Raw genomic sequence first — 21,512 nt, forward strand, 5'->3', positions numbered from 1 at the left:
TTCAGGGGCTCCAATGACATGCTGCTTGCCACCACCCATACTTCTCTCAGTTCCCTTTGGGGAAACACCTTAAGGTGGGTTAGACCACAGGGAGGGGGATGACGAAGGTGGGCACATAAAGCAGGTTCAACCAATCAGAGGGACCCAGGATCCCTGTGGTCAAGGTGATTGCTTTAAGGAGAGCATGTGGTCTAAGCTGGACCAATGGGAACCAACCCTGGGAGACGAGTGAGGATAAGGAGACTGGAGTGATGTGCTTTGGAGATGGAAGAGGCCACAAGCCAAGATATACAAACGAAGGCTGAAGAAGCAAAGAACAGATTTCCCTGCAGAGCCCCCGAAGAAAGTAGCCCCACTGACACCTGCAGCCCAGAGAAACTGATTTTGGACTTCTGGCTCCCAGAACTGTAAGAGAATACATTTGTATTGTTTTAAGCCACTTGGTGTGCGGTAATGTGTTATAGCAGCCACAAGAAACCGATACCTGGACTTTCCACTTTGTGCTGAAGAGGTTGGGTTTCTGTCACTTTGTCACCAGGAGTTAAGAGTGATGCTCTACACCCCACAGCGCAACATGCAACACACACCCGTCCTGTCAACTCCATCTCCATCAGATGGGCTATTTGGATCCACTGATGTGCCAGCCCGTTAGAGCTCAGGCTCCGGAATCTGACCGCCCGGGTCTGGATCCTGGGCCCAACCACTTCCCAGCTGGGTGACGTTGGGAAAGCGACGGAACCACCCTGCACCTCAGAGGGCGGGTTGGTGTGTGGGGAGGACAGTGGAACCTGCCCTACAGATCTGCCATGGGGGAAGGCGAGGCGCTGCATTGAAAGCACCTAGTACATACAGCCTTGCAAGACAGCAGGTGCTACATCGATGCGAGTTTTTATTATCGGCAAGAACACCGTGGATGCTCAATGGTAACCCCAGTTGAAAAACTCTTTGGAGAGTGCTGGAAAAAATACTGGGGTGGGGGACGGTGAGTGACCCCTCACTGGCTGACACCTAAACCTCTTCTGCTCATTATTTCATATTCCTTTTCTTTCTATGTACCCAGGATTCCAACTGATGCCTGGTGGTCTTGGGTATAATTTATCCCCCCTCCCCAAAGTAGCTAAGCTCTATGGTGTACCTCAAATTAAAAAAAAATCTTACAGTCACATTCATATTGTAACAGCCACATTGGTTATCTACAGTTATATTTAAATTAGTTAAAATGAAATAAACTCCAAAATGCAATTCCTTAATCCTATTTCGAGCACTCAGTGGCCACAAGCAGCTAGTGGCCACCGTTCTGGAAGGTGCATGTATTTCTGTCATCACAGAAAATTCCATTGTGGTATCAAGGGATAAAGGAACCAGGGTGACAACTTCTATGCTGGTCGGTTCAGTTAGGGAAGAGCTTGCAAGCTGGCCTGCAGACATAGCTTACTTAGCCACACTGTGCTTAACTTTATTTTTTTGTTTGAAACAATACCCAGTGTACAAACCCACGGGGTCTCTCCCTCTCCCTAGATTTTTGGCTACTTTGAGAATTTTCACGCCCTGGCAATGGACAGCTTGCATTCCTATATCCCCACAATTGATTGCCGGGACATCCATTTCCAGTTCCCCAGTGTCTACGGGGGTTTCTTCATCTCACATCACTTGACCCGTGTGGGCATCTGAGTTTGAGACCTCTGACCCACCGCCACCTTCCTGAGATGGAAGGAACTTAGCCACAGCACTCCGACATGTTAATGAAAACTGCATTTAAAAGCCAATGTGGGCCCTGGCCGGTTGGCTCAGTGGTAGAGCATCGGCCTGGTGTGCAGAAGTCCTGGGTTCAATTCCCGGCCAGGGCACACAGGAGAAGCGCCCATCTGCTTCTCCACCCCTCCCCCTCTCCTTCCTCTCTGTCTCTCTCTTCCCCTCCAGCAGCCGAGGCTCCATTGGAGCAAAGATGGCTCGGGCGCTGGGGATGGCTCCTTGGCCTCTGCCCCAGGCGCTAGAGTGGCTCTGGTCGCAACAGAGCGACGCCCCGGAGGGGCAGAGCATCGCCCCCTGGTGGGCATGCTGGGTGGATCTCGGTCGGGCGCATGCGGGAGTCTGTCTGACTGTCTCTCCCCGTTTCCAGCTTCAGGGAAAAAAAAAAAAAAAAACCAATGTGGACTTTGCAGACCCAGCACAGAGAAAACGAAATGGATTGCAGATTCCTCCCCAGTCCATTGCTTTACCTCAAAATTGGAAAAATACCTCCCTATGTCCCCCAGTCCTTCACTCAAGCTCAAAAGCTGCTCTGGGGGTCACACAGGCTGGGGCTCCCCTGGGCAGGGCTCCTTGTTCTTTTCCTGATGTCAGGGGAAAGGTATGTGGGAGGCTCTGGTTTTCTCATTTGCAAGAGGATTGTTGGGGGCGCTAAAGTGTGACAACAGTAGCGATCACATTTCGGACTTGGTAAAATACCATGACGCTCAGCGAGACACTACCTCATATTCCGCCAGCTGACCCGGATTGAGTTACCTGCTGAGCCGGCCGTGCGGGGTGGGGGACAGTGCGGAAGACGTAAGGACGGTTCTGCGGTCCTGGGGAAGCAGATCCTCAGTCTCTCAATATTGAGGCAATGAGGGCAGGCCTCCAAGACACAGGACACTGGCCCAGGGTGCTAACAGCCTCCCTGAGTCAAAGTGTGATTATCCTGCAGGAGTCGGGGCGGGACCAGCTGGCAGAGACAGAGGAAGGGTTTGCACAGGCTCGACACGGGACATAGGTGAGATGCACCTCAATCTTGGCCTCAAGGAATTGATACTTTCTGATTCAGAGGGACGCCTTACCAAGGGACTGTCCAAGGATGTCCATCATCCCAGTGAGAAACTGGAAAGCACCTAAAGTTCCCTTGACTGGACCATAGCTAACTGAAATATGGTATATCCATTCAGTGGAATCCCACCAGGCGGTACAGAAGAATATGGTCAGTTTTTATGTTAGCATATGGAATTAATTCCAAGACACCCTACAGTGTGAAAAAAGCAGGCCGGAGACGGTAACGAAGCTACGGAACAGGACCCACCGCAGAGGGTGTTGGAAGGATTCAATGGACCACACAGGCAAAGCACTTTAAGTGCCTCTCCCTCAGAAAATGCCACATACACATTTGGCAATGTTATTGCTATTATTATTATTTTGCATTCTATAGGCCTCAACTCTGTGCCTGGGGCAGTCATGGTCAAATTAAGTTGAGTTCACCCTTGAGAGAGGTACATGGAGGGTCACCCTGCAGATGAAGCCATTTAGGAGCAAAGCAGGAAAGTGCATTCCTCAGTGCAAACTCCATGCCCACATCCAGATGCTCTGCATTCGTGGACCTCAGGGAACCAGGCAGACAAGGACTGGGGTACAGACCTTCCGGCGCACATGTCCTAGACGGTGCAGTTGTCATTCAAATGCCTCTCCCTGGGCTCCAGTCCCAGCCCTGCCATTTTCTAGGTGTGTGATCTTGGCTCACTTGCTTAATACCTTTGAATCTTCAGTTTTGTTTTGTTTTTTTAAATAAACTCTTAATTTTTTAAATTAAATTTAATGCAGTCACATTGATAAATCAGGGTACATATGTTGAGAGAAAACACCTCCAGATTATTTTGACATTTGATTATGCTGCATACCCCTCACTCAAAGTCAAATTGTCTTCCATCACCTTCTATCTGGTTTTCTTTGTGCCCCTCCCCTCCCCCGCACCCCCTTCTCTCTCCTTCCTGGCTCCATCCCCACCCCTCCATCCCCTCCTCCATTACCATCACATTCTTGTCCATGTCTCTGAGTCTCATTTTTATGTCCCATCATAGTATGTATGGATTCATATAGTTCTTAGTTTTTTCTGATTTTCTTATTTCACTCCGTATAATGTTATCAAGGTCCATCCATGTTATTGTAAATGATCCGATGTCATCATTTCTTATGGCTGAGTAGTATTCCATAGTATATATGTACCATAGCTTTTTAATCCACTCGTCCTCTGACAGACACTTGGGCTGTTTCCAGATCTTCGCTATTGTGAACAATGCTGCCACAAACTCTTAAGTTCAGAATAGTTTTAGATTTACAGAAAAGTTGCGAATATAGAGAGTTCCCATATACCCACGCCTTCCTTGTTAATATCTTATATTCGTATGGTAAATCTGTCGCAACCAATAACTAAATGTCACAGTGTTGTTATTATTAACCAATGTCAGTTCTTTATTTAGGTGTCCTTACTTTTTCCACTAATGTCCTTTTTTTCTATTCTAGGATCCCATCCAGGGCGCCCGTTACAATGTTATCATCTTGTCTCTTCCAGTTCTTCTGAGCTGGGTTAGTTTCTCGGACTTTCCTTAGTTGTTGACAATGTAAAGGAATGCTGGTCAGGCATTTTTGTAGCAAGTCTCTCAACTGGGGTTTGTCTGACGTTTTCCTGGTGGTGGGACTGGGGTTATGAGCACTGGGGAGGAAGACTGCAGAGGTGGACTGCCCTCCTCCTCACACCACATCCAGGGTCCAAACTACCAACATGACATGGCTGTTAATGCTGACCTTGACCGCCCAGCTCGCGTAGTGTTCGTCAGGTTTCCCCACGGTGGAGTTACTCTCCCCCACTCTTCCGTATCATACTCTTTGGAAGGAAGTCCCTATGCAAAGCCCACAATAAAGGGTGGAGTATCTAAATAAATTACTTGGGATTTTTCTGTATGGAAGACACGTCTATTCTTCCACACCATGTTGACTGTGCGTCTGCCGTGCCCCAGCCCTAGAATCAGCCCTTTCTTCACGAAGCCCTGGTTCCTTTTACTGGAAAATGGTGTTAGAAACCAAGAGCTGGGTTCTGGGTGTGCTTATTGCTACAGGAGTGTCACAGCCTCTGAGCCCTTTTTGGCTACAGAGCAAGGTCTCCAGTTTTTTTTTCAATTATGAAACATAGTGAATGATTCCACACTCAGGTGCATTACGAGGCACGAGGCAGGCCTATTAAATGATACCAGTTACGGTCCAGACCTGTCTCTCACCAGAGGTCTGAAATGGAAGCTCAGCCGGGGTCCAAGTGGAACTCACGTGGAGTCCTGGGCACCAGTGAAGCAGTCTGAGGGCTGGTGGAATGTCCTGCCTTTGTATCAACGATGACAGTGATTTATCTGTCTGCCACGTGCTCAAAGTCCAGATTTGGTTTCGGAGTGACACTGGTCTCATAGGATGTGGGGGCAAATATCCCGTTTTTTTTCTTTGCTCTGCAGTTCATGCAGGATGAGATTTACCCTTTCCTTCAGTGTTCAGTGGAATTCATGTTTAAAATGAGCTCGACTTGGTGCCTGTTTTGGGGGGATGACATCCTTAACTATCATTTTAATTTCTCATAGTCACTGGTTTCATTTACTTTTAAATATTCCCTTGGGTTAATTTTGGTAATTTCTATGTTCCTGAAAAGCATCCGCTTCATCTAAGTGTTCAAATTCATTGGCATAATATTGGACATGATATTCTCATGATGTATAAAAAAGACTCTTCCCCTGAAATCTGTAGTAATGTCCACCCTTTCACTGTGTATGTTTATCGGCCTCTTCTTTTTCTTCTGCTCTTTTTTTCTTGTTCCTGCTTGCCAAAGGCTGCACGACCTTCACAGTCTTTTTCAATGACCAGTTCTTATTGGTTTCCCTGTTTCTCTAATAAATATAATTCAAGGCTGGACGTGTCTGTCTGGATCACCGTTTAACTTGCATCCCACGGGTTTTGATACTTAGTGTGCTCACTGTTGCTCATTTCTGAACAGTAAGTTCAGTGAACAGTATCCATCAAAACCCTTTACCCTTTCTGACGAAGCTGGTGACAGCCAGGGTTTCCCCAGCCTGCCCTGCTGTGGTCTGATCTCATGACTTTTTGTCCTTGGCTGCTGGGAGACACGATCGCAGAAAGGAAATTGTTGACAAATTTGCGTTAGAAAAATGGCCCTTGTCAGAGCCCCCATGGAATCCCCTGGCCACGCCTTCTCCTTTGAGGCAAGTATATTTTTAAGTGAGATTGCTAAACGCTGCTTCTAGACTAGCCAGAGAGAGAGGCCTGCTCCCTGGGAGGGAAAACCGGGCCATCTTTCTTGTGTTGTCTAAATGTTTAACTTATCTGAAGAGCATTAAAGAGGCTGTGGGCCGCATTGCATTAATGGCTAGTTGGGCAGGACGCCTTGGAGAGAGGCTCAGCGCTGACACGGTGAAATATTACCCTCCCTGATGGTTCCTGCAGAACGGTAAATCAGGCCTGCCCACATTCCAGCCGCTCTGGAGTCTCTCCAGAAAGATCCTTCCCAAAGCTCTGGCAGCAGACTGAAAGGCTCCCCCTCCAGCCTAGCCTACCTGTCTGCCTAGCCACTCCTCCCTTGGACCAGAGATACCTTCTGCCGAAAACCTTTAGCTTAATCTTGTTTCTCCTGAAGCACTCTTTTCCTCCACCCACTCTGAGGACTCTCCTTCTCTGCTCCGCGGTGCATCGGAAAACTCTGTATCCCGTGAAGAATAAATGTTGCGGCTTAGAAGTCAGCTTGGCCTGGGACCAAATCTCCACACTAGCTAAGTGACCCTGGGAGAGTGACTTCTTTGGGCCTCAGTTTCCTCATCTGTAAAACAGAGATAAAAAAAAAAAAAAAGAAAGAAATCTCCTTTGCAGGGTTGTTGTGAGATTTCAGTGAGAAAATGCATGTGTAATGAATGCCTGGCCCGGGGTAGGAGCTCAATACATGTCCGTGCCGGGCAAGTTAACCTCTCAGTGCCTCAGTTTCCCCACATGGGCATACACAACAGATAAGATACCTTCTGTGGCTGCTGTAAAGGTTAAATGAACGGGTGCGGGCAAGCCCTTCTGTGAGCATTCAGCACACGCCGGCGACTGCTGTGATGGTGTTTATCAGTCCTCTCTGTGCCCTCTCCTCAGCTCCAACCACAGTCCACTCCTTCTTTCTAGAAACGCACTCAGATCCACCGTCTACTGCTCTGCTCACCTTCGGGGTGGGCGGCGAGGGTGCTGTCGCAGTTCAGCGTGGCTTTGGCGACTGTTACTTGTGTGACGTTTGTTTTGCATACGCGATGCGCAGATGACATGGTAACTCACGGAGAGGGTTTTCCTCTTCCCTCTGTCGTCTGTGTTTCCACTGGGGACTTCTCCCCCCTTGGCTGTCCTCCCCCCCAGGCTTCCTGGCTACTCCGGCCTTCTCTGCTCTCTCTTTTCCTTTGAATCCACCGTCTGCAGGACTGAGTCTGTACTTCCTGTTGGGAATCTTCTCTCTCAAGCCAGATGGCGATCGTTTTCCCGGGGAGAGGCAGCACAGCAAGTGGGTAGGTGCAAGGACGCAAGGACGGCGGAGCCAGGCTGCCCGCACCTGAATATTGCCACTGCCCGCTGGGTGACAGCTCACTTAACCTTTTTTTTTTTTTTTTTTTGTATTTTTCTGAAGCTGGAAACGGGGAGAGACAGTCAGACAGACTCCCGCATGCGCCCGACCGGGATCCACCAGGCACGCCCACCAGGGGCGACACTCTGCCCACCAGGGGGCGATGCTCTGCCCACCAGGGGGCGATGCTCTGTCCCTCTGGGGCGTCGCTCTGCAGCGACCAGAGCCACTCTAGCGCCTGGGGCAGAGGCCAAGGAGCTATCCCCAGTGCCCGGGCCATCTTTGCTACAACGGAGCCTTGGCTGCGGGAGGGGAAGAGAGAGACACGGAGGAAGGAGGGGGGGTGGTGGAGAAGCAAATGGGCGCTTCTCCTATGTGCCCCGGCTGGGAATCGAACGCGGATCCCCCGCATGCCAGGCTGACGCTCTACCGCTGAGCCAACCGGCCAGGGCCCACTTAACCTCTTTGTGCCTCAGTTTCCTCACTCGTAAAGTGGCTGCGATGGACTGAATGTTTGTGGTCCTCCCATTCGTATGTTGAAGCTCTAACCCTCACTGTGGCTATACTTAAAGATGAGGCTTCTAAGGAAGTAATTACGGTTAAATGAGGTCATAAGAGTGGGGCCCTCATCTAACAGGATTAGTGTCCTTATAAGACGTGACACTGGAGCTCTCTCTCTCTCTTTCTACCTCTCTCTCCACAGGCACCGAGGAAAGGCCATGTGGAGACATAGTGAGAAGGTGACCCTCCACAAGCCAGGAAGAGAGTCCTCACCAGAAACCAAATTGGTGGGCACCTTGACCTGGGACTTTTAGCCTCCAGAACGATAAGAAAATTGATTTCTGTTGTTTATGTTATCTAGTCTATGGTTGTTTTGTTATAATATCCCAAGCAGATTAATACAATGAGGATAATAATAGTGAGGATTAAATAAGTTAATATCTATAAAGTGCTCTCAGAACAGTGCCTGGCACCTAGTAAGTTCTTAGTAAATGTCAGCTGTGATTTCAGTTATTATTACCATCATAACTGAAAATATGGTCCCTTACAAATGAAAACTCTAGAGTTGCACTATCTGATAGAACTTTCTTCAAGGATGTAAATGTTCTGTTCTGTTCCAGTACGCTAGCCACTAGCCACATGTGGCTATTTACATTAAAATTAATTAAAATTAAATACAATGGAAAATTCAGTGCCTCAGTTGCACTAGCCATAGTTCGAGTGCTCAATAGCCCCATCTGGCTGGTGGTTACCATACTGAACAGTGCAGACTAGAACGTTTATATCGTTGTAGAAAACTGTTGGACAGCCCTGCTCTGAAGCACTGGCTTTCAAATGGTTCTGACTGTGACCTTCAGTAAGAAGTTTTCTATCACATAGAGATTTACATTACTGAAACATAATTTATGTTATTGAAGTAATTCTTAAAACAGTATTCACCACTACTATTTTGTGGTATACCCTATTATGTTCTATTTTGCCTACTCTTGAATTATTTAAGATATGCTGGTCTTGACCTTGTATGTGGGTCACGGTTTGCTGTACTGCAGTTACTGATATTGAATTATTGTAAAATCAGGGGTTGGGCAAGCTAGTTATATTTTTCTAATTCGTTGTAAAATAAATATCTAACAATTTAGTTTTTCCCCTTCTTTTTCAAGTGAGAGGAGGAGAGATAGAGAGACAGATTCCTGCATGTGTCCCAACCAGGATCCACCCAGCAACCCCTGTCTGGGGCTGATGCTGTGCCCATCTGGGGCCATGTCCGCAACTGAGCTATTTTTAGTGCCTGAGGCTGAGGCTACACAAAACTATCCTCAGTGCACAGGGCCGATATGCTTGAACCAATCGAGCCATGGCTGCAGGAGGGGAAGAGAGAGAGAGAGAGAGAAAGAGAGAGGGGCTCTGGGCTGACTGCCTTCATCCATCCCCCGTCATCATCACAACTCTGGAAGGTAGGGGTTTTTCTTCTAACCATTTAACAGATGAGGAAACTGAGGCACATAGAGAGGGAATGATTTGCCTAGGTCACATAGTCTGGAGATGGTGAAGCCAGCATTCAAAGGTAGATGAACTTATTAGAAGGTGCTTGCCTTAAACTCAGAACATACACCCTAAAGGGCTGAGATACAGCTGAATGTGGCACCTACCTCGTCTTTGATCAGTCCCTATGCCTCACAGACTCTTCTCCTGAGTGCTTCTGGGAGTCTGGGAACTACTGGTCTAACCTGCTTCCACCCTGACCCCCTTCAGTCTGTTCTCCACCCAGCAGCCAGAGGGAGCCTCTAAACCATAAATCAGATCACATCGCTGCCTTGCTCAAAACCCTCCAGTGGCTTCCTGTCACCCTTAGAATATCATCCAAAGCCTAATGGTGCACAAAGTCCCCACAGAACCTTTCCTCTAACCCCACTGTCCACCACAATCCTTCCTGCTCCTTCCCCTCCAGCTGCCATGGTTGTATAACCTACCTCAGGGCCTTTGCACTGCTGTTCTCTCTGCCTGACACACTCTTCACCCAGATTTCTCATCTCCTTCACACCTCTGCTCAAATGTCAAAAAAGCCTTACCTCGTTAAGTAAAATAACAGTCCCTATAACTATCTCCTGTCTGACTCTGCTGGTCTCTCTCGGGAGCACTTTATCTGACATTATATTATAAATATTCAGTCATCTAGGTTTGCTTCCCCAACTGGAAGGTCAATCAATGCCTTGAGGGTGGGGATCTTGCTGTGTTTTGTTTGCCACTGAATCCACAGCACTTAAGAGAGTAGTTCCTGGCAGAGAGTGAGTTCTCCGTACATGGCTACTGCATTCAGGAGCTGACCTCCTATTTACAGATGGATGACAGGCTCGGAGCAGAAAGGGTCTGACTTTGTCCCCTAAGCCCGACCATCCTGCAGGAGCGGGCCACCGCTGGGCTCCTGCAGGCTTTGGGCTTCTCCTCAATCCCAACGGCCTCCCTGGGAGCCACGGGAGGCTACCTTTAGATTTCAACAGGGGCTCCCTCACCAGCAAGCAATATGTTTTCACTTGTGTGAGTCTTAACTTCTCCATTGCGTAACCTGGTTTCAATCCTGCCAAGGTGCCCTGGGGGCTTCTGGCACTGGGGACATCTTTGAAAAATTTAGAGAATAAAAACAAACTGGCTTCCCTGAATAGCTCCAGCTGGTAATTAAGATCGTTCTCCAGAAGGTGCAACTTTGACTTCAGGGCCAGCGAGGAACAGCAGAGGGGGCAAGACTCTGGAACCGTCCCTTGAAACATATACACCAATCCCACAACATGCATGGCTCTGCACCTCGGGTTCAACCGGGACTGACAAAGCGCCTACTATGTGTCTGGCGTCTTTACTGCAGATGAGCTTCAGACTCGTCGATCTGCTTGTCAATTTGGTATCTCCACCGGGGTGTCCCAGATATCTCAAACCCCATGTGCCCTCGACAGAGGGATGAATCCCCCCACTGCATCCCACGTTTTGCCCATGTCAGAGAATGGCACCCTTGCCCTGGTTGGCCCGAGCCCCGGAACCCCCCCTGACTCCTTTCTCCCCTCCTCGTCACATCCGGCCCATCAGCAGACCCCCTGGGCTTTCCCTCTATCCCAGAGCCCACGGCTTCTTCCCACTTCAATTCAACCCATCCTTCTTCTTTCGCTTGGACCGCAGTAACCTCCCCCAGGTCTCTCTGCCTCCACCTTTCCCTCCTATTGCTCATTTGCTGTAGCAGCCAGAATGGTCTTTTAAAAACCTAAACCAGGTGGTGTGTGCCCCCTGGCCCTGCGGTTGTCCACAGTACTTACAAATAAACTCCGATGTCTGTGATCAGGTCAGGCCCATGCCTCCCTCTCCAGACTCATTGATCCCAGCCGACCCCGAGCTCCCTCCTTCACTACGGTCATGTGGCCTTCTCTCGGCTCCTACATTACTTCACACATGTTCTCACCTCAGGGCCTTTGCACTTACTGATCCCACCTCCCTCCATCTCCACTTGGCTGGCTCCTGTCATCACTCAGGCTTTGGCTCAAGTGTCACCTCCTCGAGAGACATTCCCTGACCACTTGAGAATGTTGACCTCCCATCCCACCCCCTCTCACCCATCCATTACCATCAAACATCATTATTTTACTTTTTTCACATCCTTTTCATCGTCACAAACTTTCCTGTTTATGAATTTGTTTGGTTGTTTACTGCCTGGGCCTGGGGAATTTAGGATGACTCAGACAGACTTGGTCCCTGCTTTCATGCACCTAACATTCAAAGGAGGAGACAAGGAAAGGCTAAACCTACCCTGGACTTTTCCCCTACAAGGGCCAATAACTTCCATTTTTTTGGGGGGGGGGGGGTTGCTATTGCAGTCAGCTGAGTCTTTACTCTGTTAGGCTCCATAAATACTTGCTGAATTCAACTGCCATGTTTATTTTGTTTGGCTTTGTTTTTACTCTTAATTTCTCTCCCTTCCTCTCTCTCTCTCCTTCTCTTCCTTCCTCCCCTTTTTCTTTTTTCTGCCAAGACATGAGAGGTCATTGTAAAAGAAGCCCGCACACTGCCTTCGGCCGAAGAGACGGTCCTGGGCCTCCACGCTACTGGTATTCCCTTTCTTCATTAACAAGTTTCTACCTCGAGCCTCTCCTTGAAACGGATGTTGGGAGAACAATTCTTTTCCATCGACAGGAGGACCATGGCCCACGGGGCTCGCCTAGACTGAACAGAGCACAAGACTGATGCTTTCGGCAGGACTTGCCCCTCTGCAAGTCTCGGGCCGCAGGCTGGAAAGGAAGCCCTGTATCCATCCTCTCCCGATGATAAACATCAGACACGCTCTGTGCTAGTCGGGATGAATGGGACTCATAGCCTTCATATTTCTACTGCACAGTTTCATCCTCCGGGACTTCCTAGATTCTGGGGGAAAAATTCCTACTAGGAGAAGTAGAATTGTTCTTTCACAAACAGTTTTATTGTAGGTTGCCTTTATTTTTTAATTTGGCAAACCGATATTGAGAATATAATTTATAGAGTGAGCCAGGAGATGCCCACATTACTCCTCTTATCAGCTATAAAAAGCCATTTTCACCTTGGAGAAAACTGCTTGCTCTTTCATTAGAGGGAAGCAATGCACTATATTTCTCTCTTTGCTTTGGCTACCAGGAAGCTCAGGGATTAACTCGGAACTTAACTTGAGCAGTTAGCTTGAGCTGGATTCTTTGGGTACAATGCCTCACCCTAGCTTTCTACTCCTTTGCTTTTAAGTAGTTCTATTTAAGATACATTTTCCGTTTAACATTCTCCCTAAGCCCTTGGAGATAGGCTGGGTATAAACAAATGAATTACATTTATTTCCGAAGCTCCTTTCCCCGTTCCCTACTTCCCTGGACAGTTTGCTTAGGGGCACAGCAGCAGATGCTTTAAATAAGCAGAGTCCCCCTGCTCGCTCGCTCTCTGTGTAAAACATGTTTTCAGGGGGAATGTAAATTGTTTTTTAAAAGCTCCCATCCTGGGCTACTGCTCATTATTACTGACCCGGGAGGATCGGTACTCATTTGCTTTAATCAACTTATTAAATAGCAAATTTCAGAAGGAAGAAACAACGCAGCCTTTATTAATGGATTAGTAAAACGGCCAGTGGACATCACCACGCCAACGGAGAGAAAGGCCCCCTCACTGCCCAGGGAAGCGGGGGAGGAAAGCCAGGCAAGCGTGTTTTCAATAAACCCGCCGCTGGCCAGAGCTCTGTGCCTTCTTGGGGGCTGCTGGCCCAAGTTTCCAGCCTTCAAAGAAAAAAAAGAGGAAGAAAAGAGTAAAAGGCAGCATCTCTTCTCCCAAACGAGACGCGAGTATGAAATGAAACAAGCAGTGCCAAACCTCCAGGTCGTTGAAGAACAGATGCGTGTCTGCAAGGTTGAAGATCATTTCTTCCATCATCAGGCCGATGCGCACGGACGTCGTGGTGTCCTGTCAGAAGGCAGAGGGAGGGTCACGTGCCAGTGAGCCTTGTCAGCCCAGCCTCCCTCTCCCTCCCTCCCAGCCTCTGAAAGGCCGTTCCTCATCCGCACGGTTCGCACACCGGCTAGAAACGTGTCTCCGTGGGGGGTCGGGGTGCTAATGTTGTGCAGCTTCTGAGACTTCCCTTCTAGTTTTTCATCACTTATAGTCACCCTTTTTAGTATTTCGATCTTTCCCCCACTGACACGGCCCCTGGAATTGCAACTCCGTTCAGTGCTGCAAGGACCGGAAAACGGCTACAGTGATGAGGGCCTCTCGGAAATGTGTGTCTTTGGGGAGGCCTGCGAGATTTCAGGGGGAGCAGTATAAACCAGGTATAAACTATCGGAGAGCTGGGATGCTGGCTCTCTTATTACAACAATCTCTCTGTGGAGGCTGGCTTACTCCTTCTGGACTTATAAATGCCACCGGTTAATGGTAAAAACAAACACACAGACACACGAACAAAACCCACTAGGGTGCATCCGTACCAGGGAGAACGAGGCAGCTATTAAAAAAATAAAGTCACAGCCCAGGCCTGGTGGCTCAGTGGATACATACAGCATTGGCCTGGCACGCTAAGGAGGCGGGTTCTATCCCTGGTCGGGGCACGGGCGAGAAGCAACCAGCGAGTGCACAACTAAATGGAACAGCTAAGTGGAATGAGTTGATGCTTCTTTCTCTCTCTCTCAAATCAATGGAAAACTTAAGAAGAAAATAAAGTCACGCTCGTGCTACTCATATGAAACTGTTATGAAGAAATACAGTATTCAGTAACAAAAGTAAGTGGTAGCACAGTATCATGTGGGAGACAGAGTGGGCAGAAAAGGGTGCATTCCCGTTCTCCCTCTCTTCTCTATGAATAGGGTGTGATGGGCTGCATTACTCCTCACCCGTGTTTGATGTCCCTTCCTGAAGAGGTTCTTCCTGGAGGACGCTGATGCCTACCAGGGGCTGGCATACACAATCTCACCTGCTGCCCGTTTTATACGGCTCCCAAGCTAAGAATGGTTTTTACACTTTTTGACAGTGTTTTCTCTATGGCTGCTTTTGTGCTCTGAAGGCAGACGAGAGTCATCGCAACAGAGACCCGATGTCCCCAGAGCCCAAGATATCTACTCTCTGGCTATTCCCAGTCTCCTGGCACCTGATAGTGACCCTCCCTGTTGAACTCAGGTGTGACTTGCTTTGGCCAATGATATATGCGCAGAGGGAATGTTTCACTTCCGGTTAGAAGCTTTAGGAGTCCGTGCACGGTTCGCCATGCTCTTGCCCTTCCCACTCCACAAGACTAAGGGCTGCAGAGAGAAGCTACCCTGTCCGCCTGGGTTCCAGAGTCAAGATTGGGCGGTTTGAGGCTGCAACGGACCACAATGGATATGCACCATAAATAAGAGGTCGATGAGATTAGGGGGGTGTTTGTTATTGCAGCATAACCTCACAATCCCAACTAATACAAGGGTTCTCAACCCTGGCTGTACATTGTAACGATGTGAGAAACATTCTGAAAAACCCGAGGCTCAGGTTGCAGCCCACACCTGTAACATCAGAATCGCTGAGGGTGGGGTCCAGGCATTAGGAATGTTGGACGCTCTCCCACGTGATTTCAGTATGCAGCCAAGGTTAAGAACCACTGGTCCTAAAGGCTATACAACATTTAGCAATACTCCTGGTTAATAGCTATTACATGTCTTCTCTGTGTCACTTTATAGGTATTAACATTGAATTCAGACAAAGCTCCTTGAGGTGAACACCATTATGTTCCCATTTTATAGATGTGATGACTGATGCTCACAAAGGTTAGGTAACTTAGTTCAAGGTCACATAGCTTGGAAGTGCTGGGATATGAACCCAGGAACTCCAGTTCTAGAGCAGCACTGCTTTACAGGAGGTCTTAGAAGGGGCCCAGGATGGGGGTGGGCAAAGAGGACCTTGTACTGTCACTCTATATACTACTTCTCTTCCTCTTAAAATGTTTTTTTTTTTTAACCAAAAGGCTGTATTATTTCTATTATAAAAGTGGCCCTGGCCGGTTGGCTCAGCGGTAGAGCGTCGGCCTGGTGTGCGGGGGACCCGGGTTCGATTCCCGGCCAGGGCACATAGGAGAAGCGCCCATTTGCTTCTCCACCCCCCCTCCTTCCTCTCTGTCTCTCTCTTCCCCTCCCGCAGCCAAGGCTCCATTGGAGCAAAGATGGCCCGGGCGCTGGGGATGGCTCCTTGGCCTCTGTCCCAGGCGCTAGAGTGGCTCTGGTCGCGGATGAGCAACGCCCCGGAGGGGCAGAGCATCGCCCCCTGGTGGGCAAAGCGTCGCCCCTGGTGGGCGTGCCGGGTGGATCCCGGTCGGGCGTATGCGGGAGTCTGTCTGACTGTCTCTCCCCGTTTCCAGCTTCAGAAAAAAAAAAAAAAGTAAATAATTAACGACCTCAACCCTTCTTGACCCTTAAAAAAAAATGAAAAAAAGTGTCACTGGTGATCTCAGCTTCACACACACACACTGTGAAGAATGGAGCCCAGGAACACAGCCATTAGGCAAAACACCTCATCAGAGCCCCAAGCGCCAAAGCTTAGCACTCGGAGTCCTGGCTGGACGTCGCCGGGTAGAGCACTCAGTGAAAAATGAAGAGAAAATGAGGAAAACAAACTTTTCCGGGCCAAGGAGGAAATCATTGTGTGACCTGGGAAAAGGTTTTGCGGGGTGGGTGGGGGGTATTTTCATGCATGACTCATCCCCAAACCATTTCACCTCGGCATAATTGCACATTCCTTCTTGGCTGGGTGGTTTGTACACCTCACCACCGATGGACCAGCCCTCAATGTATGGGACAAGAAGCAAGAAGCAGCTGCCATCCAGATTCATCTGCTGAAAGGATTTATTTAGAAAAATGTCCACTCCCAGGCCGGCTCAGAAAACAGGGAAAGGAATTATTGTGTACAAAATGGCTTATCGGGGACACGCTGCTGTATCGTGATCAGAAAGCTGATACTCTGTGGATGAAGCTGAAATGATGATTTATCGACATTGGGAAGACGTGCAGAGAGAGCTTGCGTGTGTGTGACGGGGGCAAGGACGAGAAGCGAGAGCTGCGTCCTTGTGTTCTAGTTTGGGGAGCCGGAGACCGTGCCCGAATAGGAAAGAAGAATCAACAAGTAGTAACGTAAGTAGGTTACTTAGGAATTTGGAGGTAAAACCAAAAGAATCAGCAGGAGTCGAAAGTTGTCACCTCTGGGCAAAAATAAAGGGGGTGGTGGTGGTGGTCACTGAGGACGACTGTTTTTCATTATACTTCCCTCTGGAGGACTAGCTGAGTTTTAAACAAAATGCATGTATTTCTTGGATTAAAAAAAACTAAATTAAAAATAAAACATTCTCAGGAATTCCACTTCTTATCATCTATCCTAGAGAAAAACCTCCCTACGTGTGAGCAAGGGACATGTACAAAGATGTTCATTATAGAATTGTTTATAATTCGCAAAACACTGGAAACGATTTAGCTGTCCAGCCAAAGGAGATTAGAGAAATAAAACATAGTAGTACTTTCAAGGATGGAGAACTAAATTCAATGGAAAGAAATAAACCTGATTTTCACGTATTAACATGGATACACCAAAAAAAACAAAACAAAACCCCAAAAGAAAAAAATACTGTTGAGTGAAAGCAGCAATGTTCTGAAAGTTATATGCTATGTGTTATTACTGTATATTAGAAACATATACACTGTTCCTATCTATTTTTCATGGGCACTTAAATATTTATAAATATCAGGAAGGATATACCCAGAGTCAGAACAGTAGTTACCTCCAGCAAGCAGAGGCAGGAAAAGGAATTAGGGGTGATGATGATCAAGTGAACTTCAGCATTATCTAGATCTAGAATATTCTAAAACTTTTTTCAAAGAGAAGCAATTCAAATAATTATTGTCTAATTAAAAACTAAAACAAAAATTCAAAGGCACCTAAATGTTTCTTTCCGAGGAGAATCCTTAGATTACCCATCTGTTCCTGAGCATTCTTGTTATTTCTGGTTTTCCTGAAACCTGCTCGCGTGCTGCTTACCGGACTGTTCTGAACTGCGGATGTGGGCGCTCCTTTCAAGAAACTTGACAGAAACTAGTTGTACAGAGGCGGAAGCGTCTGCACTAGCCCAGGAAAACACAACGGTCTCAGAAGTTAAGTAGTGCAGAGGATTACCCTGGCCAGACCACTTTTTACCCAAGGAGAGAATGTCTTTTTTCCAAAGACTGAGAAACGAAGAGAAAAAAGACACTGGTGGAGACTCAGCATTAATTAATGTGAGATACATCTGGAACGAGGGCGAGACAAAAGCCATAGGTTTCACCATGATATGTCCCTAACCCCCTCCATAAACACACTGCCCTGATGTGTAGGCTTCAGTCACTCTGTGCAGCTTGCGGGGAAAGGGCCCTCTGTCTGACCCAGCATATTACCCAGTGAAATAAAGCCTAAAATACAGAAACCTTCACGCCGTGTTCCTTTGCTAATAAAAGGCCACTGACCCATCCAGGTCCACTCAGATCCCTCTGCCACCTAACATTGCAGGGAGGATGACATGGGATAGCACGTGTGTGAACACGAGCCACAAGCGCTGGCCATTGTCCAAATCCTCCGATCACTTTCTCACTCCCTTAAGCAGAGAACCTGTTTCTATAGCCCCAGCAGGAACACCCTCCCAACGCGACGGTGCCATCTCACATGAAAACCATTTTCTTCATCATTACAGACTCTTTCGAGTCAAGGGGAACAAACATCAGTGGTTAATTTCCTAAACAAGCAACAGCAGAAACAGATTTGCTTTTAAGAAACAATCAATTTAAAACCAGAATGGAGAACTGAGAAAAGGGAGTTTTTCCAAAACAGGCTTCGATTTGTAACTGGTCCGTCAAAGGACTGTGCGGGGGCTGGAGGGGGGGTGTGTGTGGGATGGACGGAATGTTATTTTTGAGAGTTTGTGGGTGGTTGTCGCCCAGGGAAGGGACTGAGCAGACTAAGGCGCTGCAGGGTTTTCCCAACATGCCCTGATGTTCTGCAGCTTTCTCAGGGGTCAGTTTTGATGATGGTGGGGTGGGCTGTGCACCTGGAGGACTCTGAATCCTTTCTTTGCTCTCGACCTTTTCCCCCACTTCCTGGTAGCCTCTAACTTTTTAGGATGTCATCCTAGGAGTCGAAAAGAGGTGGGATGTGGAAAGACCCGTCTGAGTAACCAACTTTCAGTTCCTCTCTCAGTCCATTAATGGTGTCAAACGCAATGTTTCCAAAGCAAACTTTCAGAAAAACACCAATCAACCAACCAACCAACCAAACAAATAAACAACTCTATGTAAATGCCATTTTGTTCTCACAGTGACTGAAGGTCAGCTGCTTCCAAGATCTTTTTCATCCTTATCGAGGCCATCTCTGGTGGAAAGTCATGGTCAGGTCCTTTGAGATGAAGATAGGAGAGCCCACAGTCCCTACTCTGAGACCCCTGAAGAGTGACATCCTAGGTATTAAGCTCCCTCCCAGTCCTAGCCCTCTGAGCTGACACAGTCCCAGGTGGGAGCCCTCTCGGACCACCTGCTCATCTTTCCTGCTCCAAGTGCTTCTCTGAGTCCTCTGAGGGGAGGATGTCTGGGCGGCTCCAAAGAGGCATCCAGAGATTTCTGAACACACCTCTCCGCAAGCAGCTTCCTGGCTGATGAACTTAGTTCCCCCTGTGCCATGCTCCTCAGGAGGCTGCCTGGAAGGAAACTGATATAACAAGTAGAGGTTGGCGTTTGGGACTTGGGAAGTGGCCGTCAAGCAGTCAGTCATGTGTGAGCAAGTTCATCCGAAGCTAACTAATGCTTGGGTGAGAACTGTTAGCTCCTTAAGGGTGTTTCTGAAAAGGTTCTGGTGGCCTGATTAACCATCAAAATCACTAAGATAATTACCTAATTATTTTTAAAGAAGCAGGTTGGCCCAGTTCTTTAGGGGGGCTGACAGGTGGGTGCATTAACATTGCTTTTGTGTGTTTACAAAATGTCTCTAGAATGAAAAATTTGAGCATTCAATAAATCAGGGTTTTTCAGCCTCGGCACAGTTAACATTTGAGCCAGACCGTTCTCTGCTGTGGGGCTGTCCCGTTGTTTGTATTAGCAGCCTCCCTGGCCTCTACCCACTAGATGCCAGCAGCATCCTTCACTTAGTTGTGACAACCAAAATTGTCCCTAGACATTGCCACATGTACCTGGGAGGCAAATCCCCCGCCCCCCGCCCCGCCACTGCCCCATTGAGAACTACTGCTCTAAATGATTTTAAAATAATCAAAAGGCTTGGTCCTTAGTGTCAGTCAACTTTGTCCTTACAGAGTGGGGCAACCTTATTAATGTAATTGGTTTTCTAACTAGGTGATGAGCTAAATTAAAAAAAAAAAATTAATCCCCCGAGTAGCTGAACGGAAGAGGCTGTTTTCCTGTCTCCAAGTGCAGTGAATCAGTGTCTGGTTCAGGACCAACGCTGCAGCCAGGAACCTGTCTGTAAACCCGGGCTCGGGTCTTCCTGCCAGAAAGTGTGTGACTTTGGGCAAATGGCTGTGCCTGTTTGCTCATCCATACGATGTGGGCAGCTGTAGCATTTCCCTCCGAAGGTAACAGGGAGAGTCCATGAGCCGATACATCATCCGTGGAAAGCTCTTCAGATGGGTGGCGGGCTCAGAGCAAGCTCTCCTGGTGGCGGGTCCTCATTCACAGAATGGCTTCTTGGGGGCTCGCTGGCCATATCCAGCACTTGCACTGGGCTGTCTTTTTGTCAGGTGCCACCTGAAGGCAAGGTCAGGGGATTACTGCAGGGTTGGAGCTCGGCTTGGCATGTTTCCATCCAGCCCTTCCTTCTCATCTCAGTGCCCAGACGGCTGCGAGCCAGGCTTGTGTCTCGGGGAGGCTTTGTCGGGGCTTGCAGACTTTTGCTGCAAAGGGCAGACTTGCCCACTCTGGAGACAGTTCACAAACATAGGCAGCATGCCACCTGCATTGGCCTCACTTTTCTCCTGTGATTACCCTGACATCCCAACGTTCAGGACAATGAGCTTCTGCACCTATCTGGAATGGAAACCTCTCCCACCTCTCTCTCTTAAAGAAAAAACACACAAACACACAAAACCAATCAAAGCCATTACACTATACAAGCCAACTGGGTCTTTTAAAAAAATCACCTCTAAGTAGCTGTTTACAAGCTGAACAAATAATTACTCTGCCACAAGGAAGAAAAGTATTAATTAAAGCTATTCATTCAACCAGCCTCCCTATTCTGTGGGGTTTATCTCTTGGAAGTGTCAGCCAGAGGTTAGGGATGGATTAACACACAATGGAGGGCTTTGCCAGTTAAATCTCCTCCTTGTGGTTAGCTTTAATAATAAAGTTGTCATTAAAAGAGAGAATTTAATGGTTTTAATTGGGTTTAATTACTTGGAAACTCCTGGAAAACAGATCGGCTTGTTTGAAAGAGGAAGACAAGAAAATGATGGTTGTAAAGAAAAAATAGGCTGATTCACATGTTTGAACAGTCAAGTTAAAATAAACAACAGGCTGGTTTTCTTTGCCCGTTTCATAGGAGAACACAGAAAACAGAAAAGACCTTCTTAGCTCAGCAAATGGGTCTATTAGCTCTAACAAGAATTCTGCCGCAAGAGCTGTAAGGGAAGTCCCGTCATCAGAGTCACAAAAGAGTCGAGCTGACTGCAAGTGACAGAATAGCAGTCAAATTTAAGAGAACAAAGAAAGATGTCTAAACTGGTACCTTTGGGGACTTTATGCAACTACCCCGATCTCTTAGATTTCTTGATCCTTAGAAAAACGTTCTTTCAGCTGGAGGTGTCTAGCAGCTTTTAAAGCATTTCCTAGGATATAAATTTAAAAACAAAAAAACCCCCAATAAATAAATAGATAAATGGAGCTGTGAACATGGAGTAGGGGAACCCACTGTCCGGATGTGCCCCAACCGAGGGGGTTCTTGGGACGTGTGACTTCGAGTGTTTAAAAGTTCCAGGCAGACCCAGATGAGATGATCACCCTAACATGTCCACGACCGAGGGGCATTTCAGGGCATGGAGTTTATGGAAGTTCATACCAAGTGCGTGCTGCTGAGTCTGTCTAGCACCAACACTCCTCATCAACGC

The 21,512-nt window shown here is 47.8% G+C and overlaps 1 protein-coding gene across 2 annotated transcripts in view; it reads right to left on the minus strand.

Annotated features, from left to right (window-relative positions):
• The window catches only part of EYA2 (EYA transcriptional coactivator and phosphatase 2), a 200,504-nt gene that overhangs the window by 20,167 nt on the left and 158,825 nt on the right, over window positions 1-21,512 (minus strand). For both annotated transcript variants that reach the window (XM_066387608.1, XM_066387607.1), the window contains exon 10: window positions 13,244-13,333. In XM_066387608.1, coding sequence (XP_066243705.1) covers window positions 13,244-13,333 — 90 coding nt within the window. The remainder of the gene's footprint in view (window positions 1-13,243; window positions 13,334-21,512) is intronic.

The sequence above is a fragment of the Saccopteryx leptura genome, chromosome 5 (genome assembly GCF_036850995.1).
Source record: "Saccopteryx leptura isolate mSacLep1 chromosome 5, mSacLep1_pri_phased_curated, whole genome shotgun sequence".
Classification (NCBI taxonomy): Eukaryota; Metazoa; Chordata; class Mammalia; order Chiroptera; family Emballonuridae; genus Saccopteryx; species Saccopteryx leptura.